This window comes from Somniosus microcephalus, chromosome 1, assembly GCF_052327205.1.
Source record: "Somniosus microcephalus isolate GS21.2 chromosome 1, FLI_Smic_1.0, whole genome shotgun sequence".
Lineage (NCBI taxonomy): Eukaryota > Metazoa > Chordata > Chondrichthyes > Squaliformes > Somniosidae > Somniosus > Somniosus microcephalus.
In genome coordinates this window covers 119,182,257-119,203,750 of record NC_140987.1, presented here as the reverse complement: position 1 = coordinate 119,203,750, position 21,494 = coordinate 119,182,257, and the positions used below count along the sequence as shown (strand labels likewise).

At 44.2% G+C, this 21,494-nt stretch overlaps 1 protein-coding gene across 2 annotated transcripts in view; it reads right to left on the bottom strand.

The window, feature by feature from the left end:
- The window catches only part of fancc (FA complementation group C), a 280,969-nt gene that overhangs the window by 63,990 nt on the left and 195,485 nt on the right, over nucleotides 1-21,494 (bottom strand). For both annotated transcript variants that reach the window (XM_085984984.1, XM_085984990.1), the window contains exon 9: nucleotides 16,573-16,628. In XM_085984984.1, the coding sequence (XP_085841110.1) occupies nucleotides 16,573-16,628 (56 nt within the window). The remainder of the gene's footprint in view (nucleotides 1-16,572; nucleotides 16,629-21,494) is intronic.

The following is a 21,494-nucleotide window of genomic DNA, read 5'->3' as shown; positions in this document are numbered from 1 at the left end:
CAACATTTGACCCCTTGTGACCCCACCTCATTGTTCTTTGATGTAATATTTTCCTGACTAACCTGTTTGGACACCATTCACGCCGTTGATTGCTGTGATTATCTCTCTGCCGAGGTGTGATAAATGGCAGTTAGAAAGATTACCTGTAATCATCTGGCATTATTCTCTGACTATATAAACTGTGTCTTTATGCATCTCTCCACTTCACCTGATGAAGGAGCAGCGCTCCGAAAGCTTGTGATTACAAATAAAACTGTTGGACTATAACCTGGTGTTGTGTGACTTCTTACATTTGTCCACCCCAGTCCAACACCGGCATCTCCACACCATGTGCCAAAATTGGGAGAGCTGTCCGACAGACTAGTCAAGCAACAGTCTGACAGTCATATGCACAGAATCATACCTTTCAACCAATGTCCTAAACTCCTCCATCACCATCCCTGTGTATGTCCTGTCGCTCCGGCAGGACAGACCCACCAGGGGTGGTGGCACAGTGGTATACAGTCGGGAAGGAGTGGCCCTGGGAGTCCTCAACATTGACTCCGGATCCCATGAAGTCTTATGGCTTCAGGTCAAGCATGGGCAAGGAAACCTCCTGCTGATTACCACCTACCACCCTCCCTCAGCTGATGAATCAGTACTCCTCCATGTTGAACACCACTTGGAAGCACTACTGAGATTAGCAAGAGCACAGAATGTACTTCAATGTCCACCACCAAGAGTGGCTCGGTAGCACCACTACTGACCGAGCTGGTCAAGTCCTGAAGGACATAGGTGCCAGTCTGGGTCTGCGACAGGTGGTGAGAGAACCAACACGAGGAAAAAACCTACTTGACCTTGTCCTCACCAATCTACCTGGCGCAGATGCATCTGTCCATGACAGTATTGGTAGCAGTGACCACTGCACAGTCATTGTGGAGACAAAGTCCTGCCTTCACACTGAGGACACCCTCCATCGTGTTGTGTGGCACTACCACCGTGCTAAATGGGATAGATTCAGAACTGATCTAGCAGCTCAAAACTGGACATCCATGAGGCACTGTGGGCCTTCAGCAGCAGCAGAATTGTATTCCACCTCAATCTGTAACCTCATGGCCTGGCATATCACTCACTCTACCATTACCATCAAGCCAGGGGACCAACCCTGGTTCAATAAGGAGTGTAGAAGAGCATGCCAGGAGCAGCACCAGGCGTACCTAAAAATGAGGTGCCAACCTGGGGAAGTTGCAACACAGGGCAATATGCATGCTAAAAAGTGGAAGCAGCATGCTATAGACAGGGCTAAGTGATCCCACAATCAACGGGTCAGATCAAAGCTCTGCAGTCCTGCCACATCCAGTTGTGAATGGAGGTGGACCATTAAACAATTAACAGGAGCAGGAGGCTCCATGAATAACCCCATTCGCAATGATGGTGGAGCCCAGCACGTGAGTGCAATAGACAAGGCTGAAGCATTTGCAACCATCTTCAGCCGGAAGTGCCGAGTGGACGATCCATATCGCCTACTTCTGAGGTCCCCACCATCACAGAAGCCAGTCTTCAGCCAATTCAATTCAGTCCACATGATATCAAGAAACGGCTGAGCGCACTAGATACAGCAAAGGCTATGGGTCCCGACAACATTCCAGCTGTCATGCTGAAGACTTGTGCTCCAGAACTAGCCGCACCTTTAGCCAAGCTGTTCCAGTACAGCTACAACACTGACATCTATCCGACAATGTGGAAAATTGCCCAGGTATGTCCTGTCCACAAAAAGCAGAACAAATCCAATCTGGCCAATTACTGCCCCATCAGTCTACTCTCAATCATCAGCAAAGTGATGGAAGGTGTCATCAACAGTGCTATCAAGCGGCACTTATTCACCAATAACCTGATCACTGATGCCCAGTTTGGGTTCCGCCAAGACCATTCGGCTCCTGACCTCATTAAATCCTTGGTCCAAACATTCCAGAGTGACTGCCCTTGACATCAAGGCAGCATTTCACTGAGTGTGGCATCAAGGAGCCCTAGTAAAACTGAAGTAAATGGGAATCGGGGGGAAAAACTCTCCACTGGCTGGAGTCATACCTCGCACAAAGGAAGATGGTTGTGGTGGTTGGTAGTAAATCATCACAGACCCAGGACATCGCTGCAGGAGTTCCTCAGGGCAGTGTCCTAGGCCCAACCATCTTCAGCAGCTTCATCAATGACCTTCCCTCCAACATAAGGTCAGAAATGGGGATGTTCACTGATGACTGCAGTGTTCAGTGCCATTCACAACTCCTCAGATAATGAAGCAGTCCATGGCCACATGTAACAAGGCCTGGACGACATTCAGGCTTGGGCTAATATGTGGCAGGTAACATTCACACCACACAAATGCCAGGCAATGATTATCTCCAACAAGCAAGCGTCTAACCACCACCTCTTTACATTCAACGGCATTACCATTGCCGAATTCCCCACCATCAACATCCTGGGGGTCACTATTGACCAGAAACTTAACTGGACCAGCCACATAAATACGGTGGCAACAAGAGTAGGTCAGAAGCTAGGTATTCTGTGTCGAGTGTCTCATCTCCTGATTCCCCAAAGCCTTTTCACCATCTACAAGGCATAAGTAAGGACTGTGATGGAATACTCTCCACTTGCCTGGATGGGTGCAGCTCCAACAACACTCAAAAAGCTTGACACCATCCAGGACAAAGCAGCCCGCTTGATTGGCACACCATCCACCACCTTAAACATTCACTCCCTCCACCACCGGTGTACCGTGGCCACAGTGTGTAACATCTACAAGATGCACTGCAGCAACTCGCTAAGGCTTCTTCGACAGCACCTCCCAAACCTGCGACCTCTTCCACCTAGAAGGACAAGGGCAGCAGGCGCATGGGAACACCACCACCTCCAAGTTCCCCTCCAAGTCACATATCATCCTGATTTAGAAGTATATTGCCGTTCCTTCATCGTCGCTGGGTCAAAATCCTGGAACTCCCTACCCAACAGCACTGTGGGAGTGCCTTCACAACACGGACTGCAGTGGTTCAAGGCGGCGGCTCACCACCACGTTCTCAAGGGCAATTAGGGATGGGCAATAAATGCTGGCCTTGCCAGCGATGCCCACATCCCATGAAAAAAAACCTTCACAATGTATTCTAAATATGTCCTTTTCAATTCATTTTAAAAAGGTTATTACAACTTGTATCAACTTATAACCAAATGCCCCAAAGATGTACCTCAGGGCTTGGTTAACCTTGATAACAGTTTCACATCGACAGGAAACTTTCAATGGGGGATATAGCAAATTGTGACAAAAATTGTGACAAAAATTGTGAAAGACTGCAGGATGGCAATATGGACATAGAGGTAGCAGATGTAGTTCAATGTGGAAAACTGAAGTAATGCATTTTGGAAGCAAGAATAGGGATAAGAAAGGCACCCTAAATGACAAGGTGTTGAATAGAGCAGAAGTAGCAAAGTGACCTTGGCATGCAGACATTCAGGTCATTAGAGGTGGTAGTGCAAGTAGATAATACATAAAATGGTAAATAGAATTCATGATTTTTATCCAGATGCATAGAATACAAATGTAAGGAAGGGATATTGAACTTGTACAAGATCTTATGCACAGTTGGAATAGTGTATGTGGTTTTGGGAAGGTTACAAAAGCAATGGAAAAGGTGCAGCATAAATTCACCTGGTGGTGGTTATGAAAAAAGATTTGAAAAGTTAGTTTTTTTTTCACTAGTGCTAAGAAGCAGAACCTGTTATAGATCTTCAAGATTATGAATAAGTAAATAGTGTTAGATTGTTAGAGGGGTGATAACAAAAGGGCCTAAATTTAAGATAATCACAAAAAGAATTAAAGGGGAAATTAGAATTTTTTTTTTTTTTTTTTTTTTTTTTTTTACACAGTGGTTAGAATGTGGAAATCTCTGACAGAAATCACCGTTGAAGCATAGAATACAAATTCTTTTAAAAGTGAATTAAATAGTTGCAGGAAAAGGGAGTGAGCAGAAGAGTGGGATTTAACTAGATGACTCAAGGAGAAAAAGACTGACACAAACCTGATGAACCAAATGGCCTGTTTCTGTTCAATAATCATATCCAAATCTTTTTCTTTTTCAGTCTTTGCTACCAAATATAAATTGTGTATCTATTTCATGTTTTGTACATCAGTATGTGTTATTTACATTAATATCCATCTACCATTCCTTACTCAAGCGACTTAATTAATACTCGAGCACTAGAGTTTGTTTCTAGAAGGATAGAATTGAAAAATAGAGAAGTTAAGCGAAACTTGCATCGAACCTTGGTTAGACCACACTTGGAATACTTTGTGCAGTTCTGGTCGCTATATTATAAAAAGGGTATAGCGGCACTGGAGAGGGTGCAAAAAAGATTGACAAGGATGATACCAGAACTGCGAGTTTATACCTAGCAGGAAAGGATGAACAGACTACGTCTCTTTTTCTTGAAAATAGAGGTCTTTAAAATTATGAAAGGTTTTGATAGAGTAGACACAGAGAGAGTGTTTCCAATTGTGGGGAAGAGCAAAACTAGAGGCCATCAATATAAGATAGTCAGCAAGAAATCAAATAGGAAATTCAGAAGAAACTTCTTTACCCAGAGAGTGGTGAGAATGTGGAACTTGCTACCACAGGGGGAACTTGAGGCAAATAGTATAGGTGCATTTAAGGGGAGGCTAGATAAATATATGAGGGAGAAGGGAATAGAGGGTTATGCTGATAGTTAGGTGAGGAAAGATGGGAGGAGGCTCGAGTGGAGCATAAGCGCCAGCATGGACTGGTTGGGCCAAAAGGTCTGTTTCTGTGCTGTATATCCTATGTAATTTGTCCTAGTTCCTTTGAATTATACCAATCTCTCTTATACTCATCACCTAGCTTGGTGTCATTAGCAAATTTAGAATATCAGCAGCAGGATCACCTATTACACCATTCAGCAATGAAAACAGCAAAGTACATAAAACAGACAGACTCCTGTGGAACTCCACTGGTCACTGTCCCAAGATAAAGTTTTACCCATTTAACATTTCCTTCCATTTCTATTGCCAAATAATGTTCACACTAGCTAGCTAATTTACCATTAATTTCATGAGTCCCAACTTTTCTTTAACACTGTACATGTAGAATTGTATTGCCTTGTGTTCTAGCGCAAATTATTATATACTAATGTCATAGTTTGATTAACTCCAATAAATTCATGACACATCATCTATTACTTTGAAAAAGCCATGAATTATTTCTTCCAGCCTCTTCACTCTTGATATGAACAATGATAGTGTACCCGAAAGTTCTCTAGAGCATTCTCCCACCACTGTTGTTAGATAATAGGTTTATTACCCAATTCGTAGACACTATCCTCTTGTCCTTGGCTGCAGGTCCTGTATTTATGGAACTCAAATTATTAATTAAAAAAATACCCATTCATTGGCTTCTCGCATTAAAAACAATGGAAGCATCAGCAACTTCATGCAACAAATCATATATGTTGACACTAGCTCCCTTTTTTTCACCTCCTCATGGAAAACACCACAAAACAAAACTCCACAAAAACGTTATGGTCAAAAATAAGGAATATTACGATCCATGAATGGATTCCGCTAATGGCTTACTTGGTAATGGCTTACTTGGTAAAGCTCAATATGGAACCAAGCCATACAAATCAGGAAGGTCCAAGGTGGGTGGCTTTAGGGATGCTACAACTTGTTTCAACTCCTTGAGGTGGTCAGGGTTCTACTCCCGAACCCATAAGAACATAAGAAATAGGAGCAGGAATAGGCCACTTGGCCCCTTGAGCCTGCTCCACCATTCAATAAGATCATGGCTGATCTTGGGCTCAAAGCCACTTCCCTGCCCACTGCCCATAACCCTTCACTCCCTTATCTTGTAAAAATTTGTCTATCTCCACCTTAAATGTATTTAATAACCCAACCTCCACAGCTCTCTGCGGCAGAGAATTCCACAGATTTACAACCCTCAGAGAAGAAATTCCTCCTCATCTCTGTTTTAAAAAGGCGACCCTTTATTCTGAAACTATGCCCCAGAGTTCTAGATTTCCCCACCAGGGGAAACAGCCTCTCTGCATCTACCTTGTCGAGCCCCCTCAGTATCTTATATGTTACAATAAGATCACCTCTTATTCTTCTAAATTCCAATGAGTATAGGCCCAACCTGCTCAATCTTTCTTCATAAGCCAACCCCCTCATCTCAGGAATCAACCGTGTGAATCGTCTCTGAACTGCCTCCAATGCAAGTATATCCTTCCTTAAATAAGGAGACCAAAACTGTACGCAGTACTCAAGGTGTGGTCTCACCAATACCCTGATCTTGTGGCCATTACAGAAACATGGCTGCAGGGTGACAATGCCTGGGAATTAAACATACCAGGCTATTTAACGATCAGGAAGGACAGGCAGGAAGGAAGGGGAGGTGGGGTGGCTATGTTAATAAAGGAAGGAATCACTGTAATACAGAGAAATGATATTGGGTCAAAAGATCAGGATAATGATCAGTTTGGGTGGAGGTAAGGAATAATAAGGGTAAAAAAAACACTAGTGGGCGTAGTCTATAGGCCTCCGAACAGTTGCAACTCTGTTGGACGGAGTATCAATCAGGAAATAGTTGAGGCTTGTAATAAGGGAGCATCTATAATTATGGGGGATTTTAACTATCATATTAATTGGACAAATCAAATTGGGCAGGGCTGCCTTGAGGATGAGTTCATTGAGTGTATTAGGGATGGGTTTCTTGAGCAGTATGTAACTGAATCGACCAGGGGGAAGCAACCTTAGATCTGGTCCTGTGTAACGAGACAGGATTAATTAAAAATGTCCTAGTAAAGGATCCCCTTGGAATGAGTGACCATAACATGGTTGAATTCCATATTCAATTAGAGGGTGAGAAGGTTGGATCTCAAACAAGTGTGCTAAGCTTGAATAAAGGAGACTATGAAGGTATGAGAGCGGAATTGAGTAGAGTGGATTGGGAAAATAGATTAAAGGGTAAGACGATACATGATCAGTGGTGTACATTTAAGGAGTTATTTTACAACTTCCAAAAAATATATATTCCACTGAAAAGAAAAGGGTGTAAGAGAAGACAGCCATCCGTGGCTAAGTAAAGAAATTCAGGATAGTTGTCGACTAAAAACAAGGGCATATAAGGTAGCCAAATCTAGTGGGAGGATTGGGAAAACTTTAAAAGACAGCAAAAAATAACAAAAAGATTGATTAAGAAAGGGAAGATAGATTATGAAAGTAAATTAGCAAAAAATATAAAAACAGATAGTAAGAGTTTTTAATAGTTATATAAAAAGAAAAAGGGTGGCTAAAGTAAATGTTGGTCCCTTAGAGGATGAGACCGGGAAATTAATGGTGGGAAATATGGAGATGGCAAAAACACTGAATGAATATTTTGTATCAGTCTTTACAGTAGAGGACACTAAGAATATCCCAACACTGGACAAACAGGGGGCTATAGGGGGGAGGAGCTAAACACGGTCAAAATCACTAAGGAAGTGGTACTCGGTAAAATAATGGGACTCAAGGCGGATAAATCACCTGGACCTGATGGCTTACATTCTAGGGTCTTGAGGGAAGTGGCGGTAGGGATTGTGGATGCATTGGTAATAATTTTCCAAAACTCCCTGGACTCAGCAAAGGACCCGGCAGACTGGAAAACTGCTAATGTAACGCCCTTATTTAAAAAGGGCAGTAGACAGAAGGCTGGAAACTATAGACTGGTTAGCCTAACATCTGTGGTAGGTAAAATATTGGAGTCCATTATTAAGGAGACAGTAACAGGACATTTGGATAATCATAATTTAATAGGACAAAGTCAGCATGGTTTTATGAAGGGGAAGTCATGTTTGACAAATTTGCTGGAGTTCTTTGAGGAAGTAACATATAGGGTGGATAAAGGGGAACCAGTGGACGTAGTGTATTTAGACTTCCAAAAGGCATTTGACAAGGTGCCACACAAAAGATTATTGCTTAAGATAAAAAAATCACAGGATTGGGGGTAATATTCTGGCATGGATAGAGGATTGGCTATCTAACAGAAGGCAGAGAGTTGGGATAAATGGTTCCTTCTCGGACTGGCAATCAGTAACTAGTGGTGTTCCGCAGGGGTCAGTGCTGGGTCCCCAACTCTTTACAATCTATATTAACGATTTGGAGGAGGGGACCGAGTATAACATATCAAAGTTTGCAGATGATACTAAGATGGGAGGGAAAGTAGTGAGTGAGGAGGACATAAAAAACCTGCAAGGGGACATAGACAGGCTAAGTAAGTGGGCAGAGATTTGGCAGATGGAATACAATACTGGAAAGTGAGGTTATGCACTTTGGCAGGAAAAATCGTAGAGCAAGTTATTGGCCCAGGAATTCCTCTCTGAACGCGTGAGTACGGTCGGGGTACTCACGCGTTTGGCCGGAGGAAATGCCCGTGTTCAGCATGCACAGCGCATGCAGGGAAAACCGGCATTTCCAGTCCTCTGAACGAAGGGGTTCAGAGGCACAGCGCGTGCGACTGCACAGGCAGCGCTTGCGCAGTGAACTTCGTCGATTTCATTCATGGATTCAGTGAGGGTAAGTCCTTACAAGTTACACTTGAAAAAAGCATGTGTAAAGTTGCTCCAAGGCTGCGGAGGAAGATATATTTTATTGTGGAGCTTCTGAAAGGCAATATTTTTGTTTGGGAAAGGGAGGAAAGTTATTTTAAGAAATGCTGAGGTAAGTTTTAAAGTTTAAATTAAAAAAAAATTTTTTTTTTTTTTTTTTTTTTTTTAAACGGGTTTTCAGTACGGTAGGTAGAAGGAGCAATTGTGGCTGTGGGAATTGAATGTGAGAATGAGTGTTCTAAAATGAGTAATGTAACATTTCCAACACTTTTAAGAAAGAAACTTTTCATCAGTAATAAGTAATTATGTATGTATGTCCGCATATATTCCTTTACGTATATGTATGTATGTTTTATATTCCTTTACTTATGTGTATGAATGTATGTTTTTAATTATGATTTTCCAATAAGTTACTTTCTCTGAAAGTCATAATTAAATACATACATTCATACACATAAGTAAAGGAATATATACATACGCGCAAAGGAATATATAGACATACATACATAATTACTTAAAAGAATATATTACTGATGAAAAGTTTCTTTCTTAAAAATGTTGGAGGCATTTTCACATTTAATAAACACAGCAAATTCAATTCACATAGCCACAATTGATCCTTCTACCTACAGTACTGAAAACCCATTTTAAAAAACAAAAATAAACTTTAAAATTTACCTCAGCATTTCTTAAAATAACTTTCCTCCCTTTCCCAAACAAAAATATTGCCTTTCAGAAGCTCCACGATAAGAAATATCTTCCTCCGCAGCCTCTGGAGCAACTGTACTCATGCTTTTTTCATTTGTAAGTTGTAAGGACTTGACCTCACTGAAAGCATGAATGAAAGCGGCGAATTTTACTGCACACGCGCTGCCTGTACAGTCGCACGCGTTCTGCCTCTGAACCCCTTCGTTCAGAGGACAGGAAATGCCGGTTTTCCCCGCATGCGCTGTGCATGCTGAAAACCGGCATTTCCTCCGGCCAGACGCGCAAGTACCCCAACCGTACTCGCGCGTTTGGAAGGGAATTACTGGGCCAACATTTTACATGTCAATAAAATGAAAAATTTAACAATTGCACGATTTGCCCCCTCGCATCTGCGACTGAGGGTCCAAGGAGGTGCATTGCGCAAGAGGTCATCGTCGTACGTATCCTCACACTGTTCCCTTTCGGGAACTGTATGAAGTGGTGGAAGGATTTCTGGCCACGTTAACACTCCTTCCGTGACCATAACCACCTTCATACCAGCCATTAGGGTGGTTAGTCTTATGGCGTGAGGGTTTTACGGGCTCCCACAACCCATCTGAGGGGGGGGGCCACCCACACCCGCGGACGCAAGTATCCCGCCGGATGTCCACCCAGAATTTATAGTTGGAGCTCCGACTCCACTTGCCGGGACGGTCTGGAGCGGGGTTCGAAACCCTACTCCTTCTGGCCCAACGGCGGGGATGCTTACCGCTACGCAAAAGGCCCACTCCGCGCAAAAGGTGACACCCATACGTTTCCTGCGCCTTTTCCCTCCCCGTGACTGGAGCCCTATGCTGCCACTTGAAAGACGAAGCTATCATCTGTCCTTTTTGCGGCGCCTTTGACTTCTCATTACCAATGATGAGCAGGCACTGCGCCTCCACCTCGTTGAGGAGATTGCTGAGGTCATCATCAGTTCAATTGTGAGTTCTTTTAATGCCGTGAATTGTGCTCATTCCAGCCATTTCACGTTGCTAATCGGATTGGGCCTTTGGCGTAGCGGTAGGATTCCCGCCGCTGGGCCAGACGGGGTAGGGTTTCGAACCCCGCTCCAGACAGTCCCGGCAAGTGGAGTCGGAGCTCCGGCTCTAAATTCTGGGTTGACACCCAGTGGGATATTTGCGTCCGTGGGTGTGGCTGGCCCCTCCTCGTTGTATAGCTTGTGGGAGCCCGTAAAACCCTCCCGCCATAGGACTAACCACCCTAATGGCTGGTTCAAAGATGGTTACGGTCACGGAATGAGCGTTAATCACGGCCATAAATCCTTCCACCACTTCATACAATTCCCCAAAGGGAACAGTGTGAAGACACGTATGACGACGACATTGCTAAATAAATAAATGGAATAAAAAAAATTCTTTTAGGGCTTTTAAAAGTCTTTAAATTGCTTTAATTCTGTTTAAAACTACTTCAGATTCTTCAAAATAATGTAAACGTTTTTAAAAGTTTATAAAAGTTACCAAAAGCTTCATAAAAATACCAAAAACCTATTTAAAATGCTGCTTTGCATGTAAAAATGCTTAGCAGCTTGTGAGAAACATTGGGGGCGTGTCCTATTAAACTGAGACCTCAAGGGGCGTGTCTCAGTTGCACAGCGCACTACAGGCTTCGTGCTGGCTGCACTCCTGGGCGGCGTGACGTCAGACGCTGCCCGGGAGTCAACATTTTAAAACAGGAATTCCAGGCGTCCCTGAAGCTCAACGGCCGGCACGTCGCGTAAGTGCATATTGGGGGCTTGCACGCGCGTCAAGCCCCCGACCCGAATTTCTGGGCCAATATCTTAATGGCAAGAAACTGGAAAGTGCTGAAGTACAAAGGGATCTGGGGGTCCTGGTGCACGAAACTCAAAAGGTTAGTATACAGGTGCAGCAAGTGATTAAGAAGGCCAATGGAATGTTGGCTTTCATTGCTAGGGGGATAGAATATAAAAATAGGGAGGTATTGCTTCAGTTGTACAAGGTATTGGTGAGACCGCACCTGGAATACTGCGTACAGTTTTGGTGTCCATACTTAAGAAAGGACATACTTGCTCTCGAGTCAGTACAAAGAAGGTTCACTCGGTTAATCCCGGGGATGAGGGGATGGACATATGAGGAGAGGTTGAGTAGATTGGGACTCTACTCATTGGAGTTCAGAAGAATGAGGGGCAATCTTATTGAAACATAAGATTGTGAAGGGGTTGGATCGGGTGGATGCGGGGAGGATGTTCCCGATGATGGGTGAAACTAGAACTAGGGGGCATAGTCTTAGAATAAGGGGCTGCTCTTTCAAAACTGAGATGAGGAGGAACTACTTCACTCAGAGGGTGGTAGGTCCATGGAATATGCTACCCCAAAAAGCTGTAGAAGCTACATCATTACATAAATTTAAAACAGAAATAGACAGTTTCCTAGAAGTAAAGGGAATAAAGGGTTATGGGGAGCGGGCAGGAATTTGGACATGAGTTTAGGTTCGGATCGGTCATGGCCCTGTGGGTAGCGGAGCGGGCCGTGTAGCCTGATCCTGCTCCTATTTCGTGTGCCTAATTCTGTTAGATTCAGGAGATGGTTCTGAGATAGTAGATTGGCGGTTAGGATCAGATCAGCCATGATCTTATTGAATGGCGGAGCAGGCTCGAGGGGCCGATTGGCCTACTCCTATTTCTTATGTTATGTTCTGTACAGTTGCAGCAGGACTTCCCTGCTTTTATACTCCAACCCCCTTGCAATAAAGGCCAACATTCCATTTGCCTTTTTGATTACTTGCTGTACCTGCATGCTAACTTTTTGTGTTTCATGCACAAGGACCCCCAGGTCCCTCTGAACTGTAGCATTTTGTAATCTCTCTCCATTTAAATAATAATTTGCTTTTTTATTTTTCCTGCCAAAGTGGATAACCTCGCAGTTTCCCACATTATACTCCATCTAAAATGTTTGCCCACTCACTTAGCCTGTCTATATCCCTTTGCAGATTCTTTAAGTCCTCTGCACAACTCGCTTTCCCACCCATCTTTGTATCATCCGCAAACTTGGCTACATTACACTCGGTCCCTTCATCCAAGTCATTAATGTAGATTGTAAATAGTTGAGGCCCCAGCACAGATCCCACTAGTTACCGTTTGCCAATCGGAAAATAACCCATTTATCCCGACTCTCTGCTTTCGGTTAGTTAGTTAACCCCTCCTAGACATTAGGCATGCATGGATACTGGGTGAAGACAGTATTGAGCTTAGCTGCGACGCTGATGAATAATCTGCCAACACTGTCTTGGCTTATGCATGGAGAAGTACCAGAAGAATCAATCTTCTAGAAAGGATGGGACATTAAAAAGAAAAAACGTGACAATGTGCAGACTGCAGATTCTGCACAGTGATAAAATTTAGCAGAAACCAACAACAAATTTTTATTAAAATTGACCTGCACATTAAATAAAGTAATCAAATTCTGAGACCAGGAAGAACTTGTTGCTGTACAAAATCAATATAAATTCCACTATGAATTAAATTTTGTTGCCCGCAGTATTGATTGTGCCATCAATAACTAACACAAAAATATGCAGGTTAAAACTTAATTTGACTTAAGGGGCTGGATTTTCTCAAGGGGGGGGTGCGTTGGAGGCGGGACTGCTGGTTGTCGGGTTTCAGTCCCGCCCCCAATGACGTCCGGCCAACCCACGCATTTTTCCCTTGATTGACCTGGTTAAGCCCGCCCTGCGGGTTTAGCCGCCCAATTAAGGGAAAGCCGGTAACTGAGGACGTCAGCGTATGATGTTTCATCTGTTGAGAATTTTTGGCAGATGAATTTCAGCGTTTGACAGCTTTGAGAAGCTGTCAAACACTGACAATCTCTGTTCTAAGGTGAGCCCTGCACAAAGACTCACCAAAACCTCTTTCCTCAGCAGAAATCAGAGAATGCAGCAGCCATTCTGTCATCTCTGCTGTTGAGATGAGGCACCTCCGGATCCCCAAGGGTTGAAGCCTGCAGGAAGAAGCAAAGGTAAGTAAAGCTTTTCTAACACTTTACACTCACCTCTCATACTTACCTCTCCACACTTGCACCCATCACTCACCTCCACAGCGGACTTTTCGATCCCTCTCACCCCAGCAGACCCACTGCTCGCCTCGCTGACCCTGGCGAGGTTTGCAGCCGTCGGGAAGCCCACACTTGCAGGGGTAAAATAGGGATAAGCCTCTTAGCTGCCTGTTAACAGGCAGTTAATTGGCTATAATCCCCTTCCCGCCTCCCGGGAAGGTGGCACTGAGGCGGGTTGGGAGCGGGTTCGGTACCCGCTCCCAGTTTCTGCCATTTTTCCTGCAGTCCCGCCTCCATACCCGCCTCCCCAGGGCTGGCATAATTCCCCCCAAGGATACCACACACATTTTTATCTAAGCATGATTTGCAGAATAGAAAGAGTTTTAATTTAGATACATTATACATTTAATAGAATGCACTATTGTAATCAGCGTCAGATAAAGTGTAGTATTTTACTCCAAAACACAGTTAAGAATTTATATATGTCCTTTAACTTCCTCAGGACATCCCAAAATGCTTTACAACCAATGCATTAGTTTTGAAGTCCAGCCTCACTATTGGCAGCCAATTTCTGTGCAACAAGGTCCCACAAGAAGGAAATGACTGCCCAGATAATCTGTATTTGGTGTTGATTGACAGAATATTGGCAGGACACCTGGAGAACTCCCTGCTCTTCTTCAAATAGTGCCATCAGAAGTGAAGAGGCAGAGCTGGGTGTCATCAGTGTACATGTGGAAGCTGACACCGTGTCAATGGATGGTGTTGCTAAGGGGCAGCATAAAAATAAGCTAGAGCAGAGAGTCAAGGATAGATCTTTGAGTGTCTCCAGAGGTGATGATGTGGAGGTGGGAAGGGAAGGGTAGTGTGATTGGAGGAGGATAGGGGATGTGAGTTGATAAGGGAAATGAGGAAGTGGTCATGAGGAAGTTGGCAGTGAGGTGCGGAGAGGCCACAAGAGATGAGGTTGAGGGATTGGTCACGCATATAGGTGGGGGAAGTTTATATCAGGGGTGAGTTTGAAACAAAGTGGAAGAGCAGGAGGGTGGCGAAGTCAGAAGAGAGGGGGCTGGGGGTTTAGATGTAGGCTGAAATCACTGAAGATGTGGAGTCATTTGGTGCAGAGGTTAAAAGAGAGAAGGGAGGACATGTCAGTGAGGAAGTCAACATGGGGCTTGGAAGGGAAGTAAATGTAAAGGTATTTGAATGAGAAGTGTGAGTAACAGAACAGAATTTTAAAGTTTTCAGAGTTTAACATTTCAGGTTGAGCCTTTAAAAAAAATACCATTTGGATGTTTTACAAAATTGTGTGCCAAAATCATCCTAAGCTTCAGCAATTTAATATGTATTATAGTTCTCAAACAGTGTTCGTAAAACTGATAAAGAAATTTGCTTGTAAGTAATGATCACAGTGAGACTATGCAAGATAGAACTCTGACTCAGACTCTAAATCAAGCTGCTTTTATTTTGGTTTCATGCTGTGCTAATGCCGCTGGCTCTCAATATATGAGTCTCACTCAGCCAACAGCAAACGCAACGTAAACCTGCCAAATTCTTTGATGCCAGCAGCTGGAAAGACCTGTTTTTACTGGGCCTTGCTGGTGGCCATTCTAAGTTAATGTAGCAAGCTTACTTTAGTTTTCTGACAGATGTGCATGACCACACATCCGGAGCTGGTGGCACTTGCTTTAGCCACTGAAAGGACCCATGATCGGTAAGTTTTATAAATAAAAGTAACCAGAGATAATAAATACTTCAGGGCAGCATAATCATAAGCATCCAATCTGAAATATCTCACTGAAAAACTTCCTTATACTTTGGATTCAAAAAGTTTCAAGAGATTTCATATGCATAATTTCACATTTTCCACCTATTTGTGTATTCTGTTTACATACCCTCAAACATTCAAACATGAATTATTCAAAAAACAAAAATGGTTTTGCAACATTAAACTCAGAATTCTGTTGCACTTAAGAAACTTATAAATGTCAATGTCATTTAAACACCTCAATTAGATCACCCCTCAATCTTCCATATGCAAGCAAATACATGCTAGGTTTATGCAGCCTATCCTCATAATTTAACCCTCTAAACCCCAGTATCACTCTGGTGAATCTGCCCTGTACGCCCTCCAAGACCAATATATCATTCCCGAGGTGTGGTACCCAGAACTGAACACAGACTCATGGGGCAGGATTTTCATTGTGCCGTGGAGGCGGGATTGGAGGTGTGTGGGGGATTAAAATCCCGAAATCGGGAGACACGAACCCATCCCACCCCCAACCCGCCTCCATGCCAGTTTCAAAGGAGGCGGGTACCTGACCCGCACTGTGACCCACCTCCCCAAGGCGGGAAGGGGATTAGTGCCAATCAACTGCCTGTTAACAGGTAGTTTTTAGCCTAATCCCTATTTTCATTCTTGAAGTGTGGGATTCCCGACAGCTCCAAACCACGCCAAGTTAGCAAGGCGGGCCGTCGGGCTGAAGGGCTTGGAGGGGTCGAGATGTGCGGTGTTCAGGTGAGTGATGGGTGCATAAGTGCAGAGGTAAGTGTGTTTGGTGTGTTTAAAGTGTTTAAAGTAGTTTTACTTACCTTTACAGCCTTCCTTCCTTCAGGTCTCGGGAGTCCCTCATCTCACCGGCTCAGAAAGCAGAATGGCCGCGATCTGTCAAAAATTGCAGCATTCAGCTTTCTGTTCCGGAGTGATCTCTAAATCATCCTGAGAGGAAGGAATTAACTTGGAGTACAGATTGTCAGTGTTTGACAGCTTCAAACAGCTGTCAAACGTTGATATTTCATCTGTCAAAAAGTCTTGACGGATTAAATATCAATCTGTGACGTCACCTGTTGCCGGGTGGCCCTTAATTGGCCTGCTGAGCCCGCTGACTCTTCAAAGAAAATCCAGCCCTTTGTCTTTCTTGGATCCAAACTGAATGACCTTACACTTCCCCACCTCATACTCCATTTGCCACAGTTTGGCCCTCTCACTTAATCTGTCTTATGTCCTTTTATAACTTCCTGCATCTGCACTACTTACTGTGCCTCCCAAATTAGTGCCATCTGCAAACTTAGATATGTAGAGTTCTTACCCTTAGATTGTAGGGATGGTGAGGTTACAAAGATATAAGGAGGGGCAAGGCCCTTTGATTTTCACATCAAAGTGTCTTCTATGTTTAAATCAGCATATTATTCTTACCTGAAGAAATTATCAAGTACCCTAAATAACGAAGGATGACAGGCTGATGCTTTAGGCTGCAATAGAAAAAAAAGTCAGTTATTGCAATTTTGCATTAGAAACATAGAAGATAGGAACAGGAGTAGGCCATTTGGCCCCTCGAGCCTGCTCCGCCATTCAATGAGATCATGGCTGATCATCCAAACTCAGTCCCCTGTCCCTGCCTTCTCTCCATATCCCTTGATCCCTTTAGCCTCAAGAAATATATCTAACCCCTTCTTGAATATATTTAATGAATTGGCCTTAACTGCCTTCTGTGGTAGAGAATTCCACAGCTTCACCACTCTCTGCGTGAAGAAATTCCTCCTCATCTCTGTCGTCAATGGCTTACCCCTTATCTTTAGACTGTGACCCCTGGTTCTGGACTCCCCTGTCATCGGGAACATCCTTCCTGCATCTAGTCTGTCCAGTCCTGTCAGAATTTTATAAGTTTCAATGAGATCCCCTCTCATTCTTCTAAACTCCAGCGAGTATAAGCCCAATCGACCCAATCTCTCCTCATACGTCATTCCTGCCATCCCAGGTATCAGTCTGGTAAATCTTCGCTGCACTCCCTCCATGGCAAGAACATCCTTCCGCAGATAAGGCGACCAAAACTGCACACAATACTCAAGATGTGGTCTCACCAAGGCCCTGTACAACTGCAGCAAGACATCCTTGTTCCTGTACTCAAACCCTCTCGCTACGAAGGCCAACATACCATTTGCCTTCTTAACCGCCTGTTGCACCTGCATGCTTACCTTCAGCGACTGGTGCACAAGGACACCCAGGTCTCGTTGCACTTCCCCTTCTCCCAATCTATTGCCGTTCAGATAATGATCTGCCTTCCTGTTTTTGCCACCAAAGTGGATAACCTTGCATTTATCCACATTATACTGCATCTGTCATGCATCTGCCCAATCATCCAACCTGTCCAAATCATACTGGAGTTTCTCGGCATCCTCCTCACAGCACACACGCCCACCCAGCTTTGTGTCATCTGCAAACTTGGAGATATTACATCTAGTTCCCTCGTCTAGATCATCATTAATATATATTGTGAATAGCTGGGGTCCAAGGACCGATCCCTGTGGTACCCCACTAGTCACTGCCTGCCACTCGGAAAAACAACTGTTTTTTCCAACTCTTTGCTTCCTGTCTGCCAACCAGTTCTCTATCCAAGTCAATACCTTGCCCCCAATCCCATGTGCCTTAACTTTACACGCTAATCTCTTATGCGGGACCTTATCGAAAGCCTTCTGAAAGTCCAAATACACCACATCCACTGGTTCTCCCTTATCTATTCTACCAGTTACATCCTCAAAAAATTCCAGTAGATTAGTCAAGCATGATTTACCTTTTGTAAATCCATGTTGACTTTGTCCGATCCTGTCACTGTTTTCCAAGTGCTCTGCTATTACATCTTTTATAATGGACTCTAGCATTTTCCCCACTACCGATGTCAGGCTTACCGGTCTTTAATTCCCCGTTTTCTCTCTACCACCTTTTGTGTAAAACACTGTTGGTTGCTTGAACAGTTGCGCAATTAGTGTCACATTTATTTGTATTCTTTTTAATACAGACAGACTCAATGAAAGTTACAATTTAGAACATTTTATGCTGAAATAAATTTGTCGTGCTGAAAATAAGCAGGCTGTTCACACAACCAAGCACATGGGAATGGTAGCATTGTGGTAATGTCACTGGGCTAGTAATCTAGAGGCCTCGACTAATGATCCAGAGATGTGAGTTCAAATCCCACTCACATTGTGGAATTTAAATTCAGTAAAAATCCATCTGGTTCAAATGTCCTTTAGGAAATCTGCCGTCCTTACCTGGTCTGGCTTATATGTGACTCCAGACCCAGAGCAATGTGGTGGACTCTTAACAGCCCTCTGAAATGGCCTAGCAAGCCACTCAGTTGTAACAAACCGCTACAAAACACAATAATAAGTAAGTGTTAAGTCTGTGTGTTATAATGAGAATTACTACACAGACCACAAGAGTAACTTTTAACAGGTCTTTACTAGTCGAAGGTCCGGGCTGAGCTGCCCAATAAATCATTACACAGCACTTATATACCGGTGTGGTCACCACCGGTATTACAGTATACAGCAGCCAAGATATAGTGGTGCAACTCTTAAAATAGTTCTCTTAAAGGTGGAACGGTTACATACACCACAATCCTCCCTTTTTAGCTTAACAGTATATATTCCCCATTAACATAACATAATAACATATATACACAACTTCATGCAAAAACAGTTCACAGATTCAGTCTCTCTGGAGGCTTCCTGACTCGGTCCGGATAACGCCTCGGTGGTGTAGTAGTTTTCGGTAGTGTAGTAGGTTCTTTTGGCAAGGTCGATTCGGCTTGAATGCCAGTGTCGGGTTCATCTGATTCCAGTATCACCGGATCAGAGGTAGATCCTATGGGTATCTCAGCTTCATCATTAGGCGTATAGAGTTGTGGAGTAGGTTGTCCCTTTTCGGATGACTCTATGATCTGGTCAACATGGCGCCTTATTATGCTTTCACCAATGTCCACGGTGTACATCAGCGGTCCTAGTTGTGTGCAAATAGTTCCAGGCTGCCATTTCTCAGTATGGTAGTCCCGGGCCAAAACTTGTTGACCTATCTGGAAGGTTCTAGTTGGCCTTTCATTCATGCCTTGAAATTGCCGGTTCTCTACGTCCCTTCTGATGTTTGGCTTGATCAAATCCAGCCGGCATCTTAGTCTTCTATTGAAAAACATCATGGCGGGAGTTTGGTTTGTAACCGCATGTGTTGCATTCCTGTACGCCAACAAGAAGTTATCTACCTTATGTTGTAGATTTATGTCTTCCTTACCCATGGCCTTTATGGCCTTCTTGAAGGTCTGGACAAACCTTTCAGCTAATCCATTGGTGGCGGGATGGTATGGGGCGGACGTGTAGTGCTTAACCCCATTGTTTTTTAAGAACTTCCTGAATTCTTCGGACACAAATTGCGGTTCATTATCAGAACAGATCTGTTCCGGCAGCCCATTCCTGGCAAATATGGTCCTTAATACTGTGATGGTTTTTTCCGTGGTGGTGGAGGACATCTTTATTACCTCCGGCCACTTGGAGTGTGCATCCACCGCGATTAAGAACATTGAGTCCATAAATGGACCAGCAAAGTCGATATGTACCCTTTGCCATGGAGATGAGGGCCACTCCCATGGATGTAGAGGAGCTTGTGGTGGGGCGTTTTGGACCTTCTGGCATCCTAGACAGCTCTTGGTCATTTCTTCGATGTCTCCATCGATACCTGGCCACCACACAAACGCTCTGGCTAGGTTCTTCATTTTCACTCCACCCAGATGCCCCTCGTGAAGCTCCTTTAGCACTTTATCCTGGAGTTTGGGTGGAATCACCACTCTGGATCCACACATCAAAGTTCCTCGGCACACTGACAGCTGTTCTCTTCTTTGCGAAAATTCTGGCAACAGTGGTTCGCCATGTGCTGGCCATCCCTTCACCGTTAAATCGTAGACTCGTGAGAGAGTCGGGTCATTTCTTGTTTCCTTTTCGATCGTAGAATTTGTTACTGGTAGACATTCCACTATGGTTGAGTGGAACATCTCCACTGGGTCCACTGTAGGCGCCTCTTCTACCGTTGGCAACGGTAGGCGCGATAAACCGTCAGCATTCCCATGCTGTTTTGATCCTTTGTATTCTATGTCATATTGGTGTGCCCCTAGGAAAATGGACCACCTCTGTAGCCTTTGCGCTGTCATAATGGAAACGCCCTTTTTAGGGTTGAATATGGATACCAACGGCTGGTGGTCTGTCAGCAGTGTAAACTTCTGGCCCTGCAGGTAATGATTAAACTTCTTTACTCCCCACACCAGGCTGAGAGCCTCCCTATCTATCTGAGCATAGTGGCGCTCAGTGGAGGTCAATGATCTGGATGCAAATGCGACTGGCCTTTCCGAGCCATTTGGCAACTTGTGTGAGAGTACTGCTCCAATACCATAAGGAGAAGCATCACAAGCTAAACGAATAGGTAGCGTTGGGTTGAAGTGAGCCAACACTTCCTGAGGTGATCAATGCCTTGCTTTTGCAAAAGGCCTTCTTACAGTCCTCGCTCCACTTCCATGGTACTTCTTTCTGCAAAAGAGCATTCAGCGGGTGCAGCACCGTGGATAGATTTGGCAGAAACTTATGGTAATAGTTAATCAACCCTAGGAACGACCTCAACTGGGATACATTTTCCGGAGCAGGAGCCTTCACAACAGCTTCGATCTTGTCAGGTGACTTGTGCAGCCCCTCCTGGTCAATGACATGACCACAGTACGAGATCCGTTTCTGAAAGAACTCACATTTCTGGCGATTAACTCGAAGGCCATATTCCTTCAACCTGGTGAGCACCAGTTTCAAATTTGCAAGGTGTTCCTCATCGTCATCTCCTGTAATCAGGATATCGCCCAAGTAACATTGAGTGCTTGGAATTCCCTCTAATACCTGCTCCATGGCCCTCTGCCAAATTGCTGGAGCCGAAGCCACTCCAAAAACCAGTCTATTATATCGATACAAGCCTCTGTGCGTGTTGATTGTGAGATACTGGCGCGACTCTTCCTCAACTTCCATCTGTAAGTACGCTTGCGCCAGGTCTATCTTGGTGAAGCGTTTCCCGCCAGACAATGAAGCAAAGATATCCTCAATCCGCGGAAGCGGATATTGCACCGTGTGAAGCACCGGATTAACTGTGATCTTGAAGTCTCCACAGATGCGGACCTTCCCCGGTTCCCCTGGCTTGTTACTCGATGAACGCTTCATGACGGGAACAATGGGCGTGGCCCACTCACTCCAGTCCACCTTAGACAGTACTCCTGAACGTTCTAGCCCTTCCAGCTCAGCTTCCACAGCAGGTCGTATCGC